This window comes from Synchiropus splendidus, chromosome 7 (genome assembly GCF_027744825.2).
Source record: "Synchiropus splendidus isolate RoL2022-P1 chromosome 7, RoL_Sspl_1.0, whole genome shotgun sequence".
Classification (NCBI taxonomy): Eukaryota; Metazoa; Chordata; class Actinopteri; order Syngnathiformes; family Callionymidae; genus Synchiropus; species Synchiropus splendidus.
The window spans coordinates 5,746,456-5,758,712 of NC_071340.1; the positions used below are offsets into that span (position 1 = coordinate 5,746,456).

Here is a 12,257-nt window from a genome sequence, read left to right on the forward strand (position 1 = left end):
TAATGACGATCAATATCATCCATTGGGAATAACAGGAAACCTGCTCAAGAAAAAATGGGTAGACACACATTATCAACCAAAGAGACAAACACAAGTTTATATTTGGTGCAATATTGTATTTTCTCAATCTTGAATTAAAAAAAGATACATAATTATGAAAATAAGTTGCTTGCTTAACTCGGCTTCAAGTGAGACTTTTCGTGTGTGTTGCGTTGGCCGCGCCACTTAAAATGTTCACCACAATGAGAACAGCTGAATGGTTTTTCGCCAGTATGCACTCTCATGTGTGCTTTCAAGTAACATTGCAGCATAAAACCCTTATCACATTCAGGACAGTTAAAGGGTTTAACTTCAGCATGAATCTTCATGTGTGCCTGCAGGCTTCGCCGATATGTAAAACACATGTTACACTGGGAGCAGGAGTAAGGTTTTTCATCGATGTGACGTTTCATGTGTTTCTCAAGGGCCCATTTCTGAAAAAAAGACTTCTCACACTGAGAGCAGCTGAAAGGCTTCTCTCCTGTGTGGCTCTTGATGTGTGACCTCAGATGACTGCGCTGTTTAAAAGACTTGCCACACTGAGAGCAGCTGAAAGGTGTTTCGCCTGTGTGAATTCTCATGTGGTCTCTGAGGTGGCCATTCTGAGTAAAACACCTACCACAAAGAGAACAGACGTAAGACTTTTCACCTGTATGACTCTTCATGTGTTGCCTCAGTTGGCAGCTTTGCATAAAAGACATATCACACTGAGAGCAGAAGAAAGGCTTTTCTCCGGTGTGAATCCTCATGTGTGTCGTTACACTCCTCCTCCGTGTAAAACGTTTACCACACTGTGTGCAGCTAAAAGGCTTTTCACCTGTATGAATTTTCTTGTGTTTGCTCAGATGGCTGTTATGCCCAAAGCATTTACCACACTCTGTGCAGCGGAAAGGTTTTTCTCCTGTGTGACTTCTCATATGGTCAGTAAGGTGGATGCGTCGTGTAAAACAGTTACCACACTGAGAACAGCTGAAGGGTTTTTCATCAGTGTGATTCTTCATGTGAGCCTTCAGATTCTCTGTTGTTTCAAAGCAATTGCCACAAATCGAACAAGTCAAAGGTCCTCCCCAGCATGCTAATAAATGTCTAGTCATTTCATACTTTGATGAACAAGACATCCCACATCCAGAGCAGATCAGTGATTTATGATCAGGGTCATCCTTCTTCTCATTCACATGTACTTTGACATTCATCACAGAGTTCGACCCTGGCTGAGTGTTGCTGCTTTCTTTCCAGTCTTCACTGTCGTCTGTGTCAGAGTCGGAAGAGAGCGACCCCTGCTTGTCAGGGTGGAGAAGTGCATCCAAGCAGGTAGCTGTTTCTGATCCTTCTATTTTCATGTGTTCAGTCAAGCTGCTGGTTGGGGGCACCTCCTCTCCGTTCACATCAACAGGAGCGAATGAGATACTTGATTCGTCCTCTGTTTGTTCCTCCTTAAATTCGTCATTCTTCTCTTCTTTGATAAGAGGAGGCTCATGTTTCCTCTGGTTTTGACAGGTGCTGGCACGCACGTGAGCCTTGGTAGAAACCTCTTTCACCACCAGCAGCCGCTGGGTATCTGCAGGGACACAAACACAACAATCATGAGCTGTTGCAGGTCACTTCTCTGGCAGACACTGCCAATGGCTTGTGGACACCTTGTCATTCAGCATTACCTTCTACATTGCAGCTAGAGAATCTCACAAACGTGAGTATACCCCTCACATCTTAAAATATTGAATCTGACCTTTTCATTGGACAACACTGAAGAAACAACACATTGATGCCATGTTAAGCAGTCAGTGTCCAGCTCGTATAACAGAACATGGAAATGTACTCTCCCCTCAGGACGACTCAACACCAGCCATTGTGTCACGAGTACGAAGGGACGAGGGAGCTAAAGCCACGTATAGGAGACGTGTTGTAGGACCCAAGTGCAAGTGGTTATAGGCACAGGAGGGAATTATAAATAATATTTAATAATTAAACAAACTAAAATAGAACAGAAAGCGTCACCGAACCGGGAAGAAACAGAGCAAACGCAGAGTGTAAAAACAGTAACGAAACTAACAGAAGTGCACAAACATGAGTAAAAAGTCAAAACAGAAAGTGTCACCGAACCGGGAGTTAAATGAACTTAAATCACAAATGAAACCGAGAATAAACTACAAAAGAAACCAAGAAACACACGGCAAACAGCAAGAAACCAAAAACACCAACTCAGGAACCACAGTTAAACAGACAAATCCAAAATAAGCTAGCTCACAGAACGAGAGACACGAGAACCAGGAGTTACCACAGGAGCTAGCAAACAGAACAAAAAAAAGCCGAACACAGGGAGAGACACGAGAACCGTAGAAGCCGAACACAGGGAGAGACACGAGAACCAGGAGTTAAACGAGCTAGCTAGCACGCAGAACAAGAGGAGCCGAACACAGGGAGAGACACGAGAACCAGGAGTTAAACGAGCTAGCTGCACACGAAACAAAAAGCTGAACAGAGAGGGAGTGACACGAGAACCAGGAGTTACCACAGGGGAACGAGAGGAGTCCAAAATCACAGGAATCATCACAGGGAACGTGGAAACACACAGGACTAGGAGAAGTGGCAGGAAACAAAGACAACGATCTGGCACACATTACTGGAGCCCAGGTGTTCTTGAAGACAGTAATCAGGGGGTAATCGGCTCCAGCCGTGTGCCAAAGGAACAGAGGGAGAGAAGCAAAACCAGGACTCGGAGCCTGGAAGCGGAGCCATGACACATTGAAGCCTAAACCATTGGCAACAGAAGAATCTAAAATGTAAAACACGTTTTGAGCACACTTTTTCGTTCACTACATAATTCTACATGTATTCATCCATAGTATTGTTGCCTTCGGTGAGAATCTGCATTGAAAACAGTCATGAAATCCGGTGCGTCCAAACATTTGACCGGAAGTGTAGACTGCAAATACAGAACAATAACTAATTGTTATGGCTCCGCTTCCAGGCTCCAAATCCTGGTTTTGGTTTTTTCCCCTCTGTTCCTTTGGCACACGGCTGGAGCCGATTAACCTCTAATGACTGGTCTACAAGAACACCTGGGCTCCAGCAACGTGTGCCAGACCGCATTTGATCCCATTGTTTGTTCTTGACACTAATGACGACATTTTGTCTTTGTCAGTTCTTTTTGTCTTTTTTAACACAGCATACCAATTAGTGGCCAACTTATGACCTCTCCCGCTTTGCCTGTCAGTGGTTGGTCAGTCATGTACCTTCACCTTTATTATCACGTCATTGCCATTATTGCTTCTACTTATAATCTGCGTCTGATTTTAACACCACTTGGAGTTTAAGACATTATTGCACATTGTTAAAGTACGGAGGTTTCATTCGCTCTTTGGATGCGGCAAGGAGCCCGAAAAAAACTGTTTGATCTCATTCCAGCTAATAAACGAGTCCTGTCAGAAATGTGATAATCGACGCATCTTCCATTCGCCTCAGTGCGTGCGCCACAAAAGTCTGAACAAACTCATCGCACCTGCTTTGCGTGAACACAAACGCGTGTAGTTCTAGTATGAAAGTGTGTACCGGCTCTTTCGGTCTCCATCTCCGGCAGGATTTTCGCTTGCTGCGTCCCTCGTGTAAAACCGAGCAACACGTCCTGAAACGTCGCAGCCGCTGATCGTCGAGAGCAGATATCAGCCGCCACCCGAAGAGTTTCATTCAAATTCTGAAGATGTGCATCCACGGGAGGGTCCACGGGCAGAGAGCAGAGCAGCTCAGGTTGTCTGCTATGAGAAAATGGAGGAGTGGGTGTCACCGCCTGATGTGGTCCGCCGGAAGTTTCCGGACTGGAACCGGAAGTTGTTTTTTTTACTCAAAATAGAGTAGATTTAGAAATTGGATATTTTTATCTGATATACTTTTTTTTTTTTTTAATCCAACAACATATAGTGACTCAAGCACCGCACCACGGTCGACATAAACCTCATTCAGGTCCTGAAGTGCTCACTCCTGCCCCTTTTAAGTCTGTGTTTTTTATATGTCAACCATTTTTAGATTTGTATTAGATGGCATTTATTAGTCCCACAGTGGGGATCCTCCCAGCTGAGGTCAGTTGTAGTTCTTTTATTTTCAACTTCAATGTGAGTTATTAACAAATGTTCAACAATGTCAGTCCATTGTCCTATGTCCGGTGCAGCTGGTTGGAGCCATTTTCTAGTCATAGACTTCTTTCCACCCACCAACATGCTTGATTTAGTTTACACTGTTTACTTTCAATCTGAGGAATAATGAATTATCGCATTTGATTCTACCTTGAAAGTTCTCTCCATCCGTGGTATTGACTAGTTGTCAGCTGAGTTTTCCACATTGTTTTCCACATTTCATCAGTTATCTCTTCACCTAGTTCTTTCGACTGTTTGTTTTTAACATATATTGTTCTCTCATTTTTGAATGCCATTAGATGTAAGTATAATACTGATATTGCTTTGGTCATATTATTAGATTGTAATGATGTATTGTAGATTTTACTATCGAGTGAATTTCTTCAGTGTTTGTCTTAATTTTTTTTATCATAATAAACTCATTTGTAAATATCCGAAGAAATGATGATTACTTAATTGAAGTTTATTCTTTAAATTTTGTAGTGATATAATAATCCCATTCATGGTTATTTTATGGAACACAGCAACCCCTATATACATCCATTGTTTGAATGTATTATATGGTGTGTTAGGCTCAAAGTTCTTATCAAATGTGATCCATTTCAGGAGCCCTAGGTTTTTTTTTTTTTTTTGTTTTTTTTTTACCTTTATATTGTTTTTCAATTGTAGATGCCCATACGTGAAATGTGAACATAGTTGTCAAGCTTTCCTCCAAAGCACTGTGGAACTGAAATGGTTCCTTTTTCTGAGTAGTGTTTGAATGGTAACTCCTGTTTTAACTGATTCAATATCTTTCCATCTGGCCACATAATTGTTGCACCCTTATAAGACAGGACGTAATTGTGCTGCATAGTAATACTCCTTTAAATTTGGGAGTGCAAACCACCCTCGTTCTAGGTCTAGGTCCCAAATATATCTTGATATAAGTTTATCCCATATGAGGAATTGTTATTGTTGTATAGTGACTGGTAAAGATTGAAAGAGGCATGGCACACGTGGAAGGTTCTACATCCTTATTGTTCTAATCCTATCTTTCAGTCCCATTGGCGAAGGAGACCTCATAAGTAGGAACCATGCATCGCGTAAGTTTGTTCCGGACCAATAAAAATGTGACACTCACAATGGTTAAAGGAGGTTAAAGTTTGTACTGAATCAAGAGACCACGTGCCCTCATTGTTCTCTAACGCAAGTAATAATACTACAATAATTAAAAAAAAAAACCTGTATTTTAATGTCCGAGAGCAAGCGTCTTAAAAAACGAAAGCAACATAGCGAGCAGTTCACGATTAATCCACAAGAGGGAGGCTCAGGTCCAACAATAAATCCACAAGTCAACGCTCTGTATGTGCACGTACTGATGACAACAGGGAATCCAGGAAGGGGGCCGCAAATGGTGGAGCACACTCCACGGGGGGGATGGGGATCTTGCCTAACGGATCTTGCGCTGGTGCAACCCGCTTCCACTACCGGTCTCATCACAGCTGAACCGTAGGAATAGTGAAAGATGCTGGCTCAGAATACACATAGTCGAACAGCGCAGTAAGAGCTTTAGGGGTTCTGTCTTGAGACAACGCTCTTTTGTCTCAGAAGTCCGAGATGTGAACACAAGCGAGTCAGGATTTGGCCGCGGTCCTGATACCCGCTGGATTATTTTGTTGGTCTGACGTGACAAGGCTTAATGTCTCCTGTCGTCCACATATTGCAGTATTTTATATTCAATTTGTTATGGGTTTTTGGTGCTGCAGTGTAGATGTTTGGGGGTTTTTTTGCGCAAAGAAAACGTAAAATCGTCTAGATGTTGGCTAAATCTCTGCAAACAGAAAACAAAATGAATCCAAAAAACACTATATACAACACAATGACAATGTCAAGCGAAGCATTTTTGCGTGGAAGAATCATCAGCTTTGCTACCGGGGATAACCGGACGTACGCCAGCTGTGAACAGAGCCGCTTACGTACTTGCTAAATATTGTATTCAAAGATGAAGGAGTGTGTTTTTGGCCAAGCAGCTGCTGAAGTTGCGGTCAGACCCCTCCTGGATCTCAACTTCGATGTCGGAATCTGAGCGTCTCTTCATTGAAACTGTGGTTATGCCATGGACTAAAACACCAATTGGAACAACTCCCCTTGGATGAGTAGAACAGAACATTTGGATTTCCACGAGTAGCATGAGGACAAATGACAGTGTCCCTGTGAACCCTGGTGTCGGCTACACCGTCAGATGCGTGTGTCCTGCTGCATGTGCTGCTATCGCCTGGGTCATGTCCAATGCACCCAGTGACAGCCGCTCATTCAGAGTCAGTGGCGTCTCGTGGTTTCACCATTACACTTGCTTATGTGTTAAACTGCACCAATAACGCCTCACAACAGTGACATGGGAGTCAGTTTTATTTTTTATTAACAATGGGTTGGTTTTGGCTGCTTTATTGTCTTAAATGCCTTTGTGATCAGGTAACTCAAGAGCACAGTTCATACTCCGCGTTTTGAGCGAGGCAGTCATTATGCCAACTTGCCAAGTTGTTGTAACTTTGAAATTACATACGTTTCATTTTAAACAATAATAGACAATAACCAAACCCCAATTACATAAATCTTAAAACAGGAGAACAAAACAACACAGAACAATAGACTATTAATGTCAAGAAGTGGACCACTTGGTGGCGCTGTGGTAACTCAGACACTGAAAAGAGACTTGGAGAAGAATAAAAATGCCGCACCTGAGACATCCCCACAGGTGGTTTATTTGAGGTATAGGTAGATGATTGCCAGAACTGAGCAGCTAACTTTGTTGCCCCTGTTGCCATGGGCACACTCTCTGGCCCACCCGAGGGCCACACCCTCTTCATTTTGTCCAGCTAATGAATGATGTCACATGACTGCAGTCAGCTGCCACAGCAGTGGCGACGGCCCTCTCACTCTGTGAGGGTTCTGGCTGGCTTCGTCCACGTGCTCTCTTGCCTTACCTTCCTTCTCTCTCTCACACTTCTGACACGACGCCAACACACACATATTTAAAGCAGTGTTCGATGGAATAATCATGATCCAGAAGACTAAACTAGAATTTACTCCAGTGACATGACAACGGAACACCATTTACAAACTGTTGTCATAAACAACCCTGACCTGTTCACTTACAAACCAATTAAACACTCATTTTATTTCATTTTAATTTTGCATCCCGCCCAGAACGTTGATACAAGTGGCTCTTTGTCCTGGTCTGGCATGTTCTTCTAAGATGATCGGAGTATCTCATCCTCCCCTAAATAAAGAAGGTGGAGCCTTTTTCTCGTCAGAAATGGTTTCAACCTCAGTTGTAGCAAGTTTCTTTGGGAAAGTTATTTGCTGCAAAGAAATGAAGAACCATTCGGGCTGTGCAGAGCAAAAGTCAGCTGGCCAATGACACAACTGCTCACGCCAACTGAGAGACAGTCTCTCCAGTGCGTCCTGGCTTTGTCCAATCCACAACGGTTGTGCTACGTTGAGTATCTTCTCAATGTCTGAAAGCCCAGGAACCTGATCCTGATAAAAAAAAATATCTCGGCACCTGGCCAATCACTGATTCACATACCTGTGTAAGAGCCTTTGACTGGAGATGATAGACAGGAAATGTCTTACAGAATCCCAACAGAGTTGAGTGACATAACTGCTAAGCAGGAAGATAACTTGACTCACACTGGTGTTACAAACTGGTTTGGCCTGGAACATAAGTTCTCATCCTGATTCAATACACATGTAATTACAGTTGTTGGATACAATAATTACTGAGACTATGTATCACTAGTTGACAGGGTAATATCCATGGGTGAGGACGTGCACAAACCATAATATTTTGAGGGTCGTTTTTAATAACTTCATGTTAAGTTTGACAGGTCTAATCTCTGCTGTCTATTCTTAACCCTTGTGCCGCGAAGCCTCTAATTATTTTCTGTCCATCTGACGTTGCTGTCCTTGCGCATTCTCTGAATAGTTGCACACAGACAGGCCGCCGCCCATCAGTCACAAAGCTTCCAACGTCAACTCACAGTTTACCTGAGCACCATTTCCAGAGTACAATATCCATGTTTGATGTTTATTGATGAGGGACTTTTACTGCCTCGCTGGAATCTGCAGTCAGCGACAGGTTTCAGTGTCATAAACAACAGTGAGAACTCAGGCACAGGGTTGCATTTCTTTTTATTTACAGACTCTTCTCTGACCTATGACAACAGCAGTGCAATAAATAAAAGCAAAACTACACAACATCTGTATCGGAATGTCTCACATTCACACAGAAGATCCAACATTAGACGCTCATACTGTCTGTGGCAATAAATAGACACATGAAATAAGTTAAAATCTAACAGTAGTAAAGAAGAAGTCTTGTTCAGCTGCTTCATCGGTTTCTGTCTCGCCGCCCGATCTGCCACCTGAAGTGAGTGAGAAAAATATTTTACTGTCATTTTCCTTTTGCCGTTTTCTCCTTTAATACTGCACATACCTTTGAAAATAAATAGCAGGTAAATTTCACGTCTTTGTGGTGAAAGTTTAAAAACAAGGAAATTAAAAATGATTTGATTTTAAGCACAGGTGGCACAAGTGACACGTGTGCAGTCAGTGTGTCATCTTTGTTATTGTTTGGACGTGAACCACACGCCGCTGTGGTTTGTCTTTACGCTGGTATGTGGCAGAGACTCCCTCTGATAATCTCTGATAATCCCTGTCGTGGGGATTCCTCTCATTATGATTCAACCATGAGCGATCAATCACTACAACTTGCGTGCGGTCGCTGGTTTCCTGTTTGGCTTAGCTCTCACGTGAAGTTACCAAAACCCAGTTTCATGAGCAACTAATTCTCTCCTCACGACATGCATGACTCAAACTTAGGGATTCTGGATTGAGCAAAACAGTTGTTCAATTTAACCTAAATTCTAAATTGTATTCAAAGCCATGTCCTACAGCTGATGAAGGCGTTCTTGTGTCCAGAGTACGAGCGTCAGTCAAATTCTGAGACATATAAAATCTAAGTGAGTCCGCGTGGGGGTCAAATTTGTAGAGGATGGGCATGACTCGCTTGAAGAAAACAGAATATGAATCTTGTAAAATCAGAAATGCTGTCAGTGATATTTCTGTTCTAGCAAGCCAATAGGCATCAAGCCGGTAGTAGACAATGAATTGTACCATGTAAAACATTATTCATTTCCACTGACATTGGGGACTGCCAAGTCAAAAGATAGATGAAAAAGAGTATTGACTGTAACTTGAATGAGTTATTTTAACAGTATAAAAAAAAGGACTTAGTAGAAAAAAGTATTACAGCATGAAATCACATGATGTGTTCACAAATGTATTTAAATATAGATGATATAATCACATATACTGGAGTATTTTTAGAAAAACAATATCCTGAATGCATTTTTAATGTACAGCTTCATTTGTAGTTTTGTGCTGACCTCATGAGGGCCACATAAATAAAGGCAAAAGATTGCATGTGGCACCCAGTCCACACTTTGCCCACCTCCAGTCAAAGATGTGATCAATAGCGACAACAGTCCTACTTGAACTGACTTTATTTTACGCACATTCTTTCTCTCTGGAAACGTTGCAGTGTGTTTGAGATGAAGAACATTCAGTCTGACCTGTCAGCGACCCCTCAGACTGCCAGGTTGGCAAGGGGCTTCTGCAGCTTCTCCTGCTCTGCCGCGGTTCCAAGGTAGGACGCCAAGAAGTGTTTATGAGACCTGTAACTGAAAAGGCACCGCACTTGTTTTACTGCTGGGGCCGCAAACACACCGCGGCAACCCTGTTGAACTTAAAATTCTCTCTCAGGTCAAGTCTATAAAATGACAACTGAGTCACCCTGATAAGAAGTGGTGACACGATTGCAAGAACTGACGCAACAATTGAAGTAAGAAGACAAGTGAGTTGGCATGTGAAGGTGTGTTTGGGAGTGCTAGCATCTGGCAGCAGGTGAGGTGAATGGTTAAGACACACAGACAAACCTGAACCCTTTTCAGGATGTTTTTTTTTTTTCTTTTTTCATGTTTCATAATGATAAATTCATGTCAACTCTATGAGGACTGAATACCACACTAAGGACGTGGTCATTTTCAAAAATGACCACAGACAGAATTATTTCTTTAAGAAAATGATTTAAATCATTTGCTATATCTGATACGAATTGAAAAAAATTTTATTTCACTTATTGATTCACTGGCTGGCACACAAGAAGGACATGCCTCTCACCTGCAACCAGGAAGTCATTTATAGTTAGCTACTGATTCTTTTTTTTTTTATTCATAAATAATGAAACCAATTCATTCATCATTTTCCTTCCTTCGTTTTGTTTCAATAGGTTTTTACTTTATTTTTCTCCAGACCACCATTTTTGTCAAGGGTATCCCATCAATTCCATTAGACTAGTTTCGACTTTTCGACTATCTCGATCTGTGTGATGATGAAGATGATGATGCATGATGATGACACACTTACTGAGTGCAGGCCATGAGCAAGATGGCGATGCAGCTGAGGACGGACAGAACCACAGCGATGACCACCAACACGCTCTGGAGCAGCTCGCTGTCCTTCCCCTCTTCAGCGGGTTTGTTCACCTCCAGGGTCTGGATCCCGCAGCGTTCGCCGTCATAGCCCTTCATGCAGCTAAGCACAAGATAGTGTCGCATGAATATTGCAAAATAGCTGCCATTTTGAAAGGTAATGTGAGAATATGGTTTGACAGAAACTTTTCTCTGCAAAATATATTTTTAGAATTCATTCTCATCCACTCGTGGCTTTGGGTGAGATACGGGGGAGGCTTAAAGACAAACTAAAACATGAAAAAGTTCTCTATTGTTGATGAATATTGTCTAATGGCAAAAGCGACGGCACACTCACATGCAGACAGGTTCCTGCAGCCCCTCTATCCTCTGGCAGTAGCCGTGGATGCAGTAGCCCAGGTGAGTGGAGGTGCAGGGGTCCTCAGTGGTCATCAGAGTGGACACGTGGGTGGAGATGGTCCGAGCAGGTCTGAGGGCCGTCGTGGTTCTGATCTTGTGCTTGTTCTTCTTCTTGCCTTTGCCCTTTCTCCTCTTCTTGTCATCCTTGCTTCCGTGGAAATCTACCATCATGATGGGAATACAGCAGAGAAGCTCACTACACATCCCAGCACTTTAGTCATCTACACAAGTTTAGCTGGCAGCAGAAGAGGGACACCAGCTTTTGGAGCTGTCACAGTCTATAACTGCATTGTCTTTCATTGTGAACAAATGTTTTCAACTCTTAATTCTCACTAGATTCTGTTTTGAGTTGGACGGTTAATACGCACCAAAGGTGTTGATGCTGGATCCTCCAGAGAGTTCATCGTCTCCCCCCAGCTCATGGTCGTCCCTCGGGTGAGTCTGGAGGCCCCCAGCAGAGCCCCAAACCCCGGTGCCCACGCTGAGCTCACTAGTAGAGTTGGTCTTGGACCCCTGAGCACAGAAGACGCCGCTGACCGCTGCGACAGGACAGAGCCATGAGTTGAGACATGATGTGCTGATGCACTTTGATATGAATAAATAAATACACTGACTCATTTGCTCAGAATCAATGGAATTGTATTGTGTAAACAGGTTTAGCCAGTCCACATTTAGATCTACAGCAGAGAAGCTGAGACCATCTTCTGTCATCAGTCATTTTCCGTCTGTTGAGTCAAAAGTCAAACAAAATGTGGAGACTTACCAAAGCAAAGGAGAGAGGAGAAGATGAAGGTGTTCATATCCTGACAAGAGACGTGTGTGTGTGTCGGTCTTCCGCTCTGATCACAGTGTGTCACCTGCCCACAGATCTTTGCACTCCTAACCTCCACTGTGGCAGGGTGCAGCTTTTATACACATACGCACAGAGGGTGTGTGTGTGTGTGTGTGTGTGTTTCTAACGATTAATCAGCCCGGGGCGTCTTATTTTGCAGCTCATGTCCAACATCCTGGAATAATCAGTTTCATGTATTCTGACTCGTGTTTCACCAGCATTAACACACCAACACCCACCTTTAATTGTTGTTGCTTCCGTTCTCCTCTGGTCAAAAGTTAACACATTGAATCATGTTGCCAAGTGAAACCCATCCATCACGCGGCA

At 42.9% G+C, this 12,257-nt stretch overlaps 2 protein-coding genes across 3 annotated transcripts; both read right to left on the reverse strand.

Moving 5' to 3' along the window:
• Nucleotides 1-111: 111 nt before the first annotated feature.
• Nucleotides 112-3,811, reverse strand: LOC128762653 (oocyte zinc finger protein XlCOF6.1-like). Of its 2 annotated transcripts, none has more exons than XM_053871064.1 (2): nt 3,589-3,811; nt 112-1,597 (listed from the first exon to the last, which is right to left on the reverse strand). In XM_053871064.1, exons 1-2 carry the CDS (start codon nt 3,605-3,607, stop codon nt 174-176), a joined length of 1,443 nt encoding a protein of 480 aa, XP_053727039.1. In that variant the 5' UTR covers nt 3,608-3,811; the 3' UTR covers nt 112-173. The 2 variants fall into 2 exon arrangements, with proteins under 2 accessions (XP_053727039.1, XP_053727040.1); XM_053871065.1 differs by lacking the exon at nt 3,589-3,811 and adding an exon at nt 1,695-2,532.
• A 5,984-nt stretch (nt 3,812-9,795) lies between these two features.
• areg (amphiregulin) lies at nt 9,796-11,947 on the reverse strand. The gene is made up of 5 exons (XM_053871082.1): nt 11,862-11,947; nt 11,467-11,637; nt 11,037-11,259; nt 10,635-10,802; nt 9,796-9,889 (listed from the first exon to the last, which is right to left on the reverse strand). Exons 1-5 carry the CDS (start codon nt 11,896-11,898, stop codon nt 9,796-9,798), a joined length of 693 nt encoding a protein of 230 aa, XP_053727057.1. The 5' UTR covers nt 11,899-11,947.
• Between the last annotated feature and the right edge of the window lie 310 nt (nt 11,948-12,257).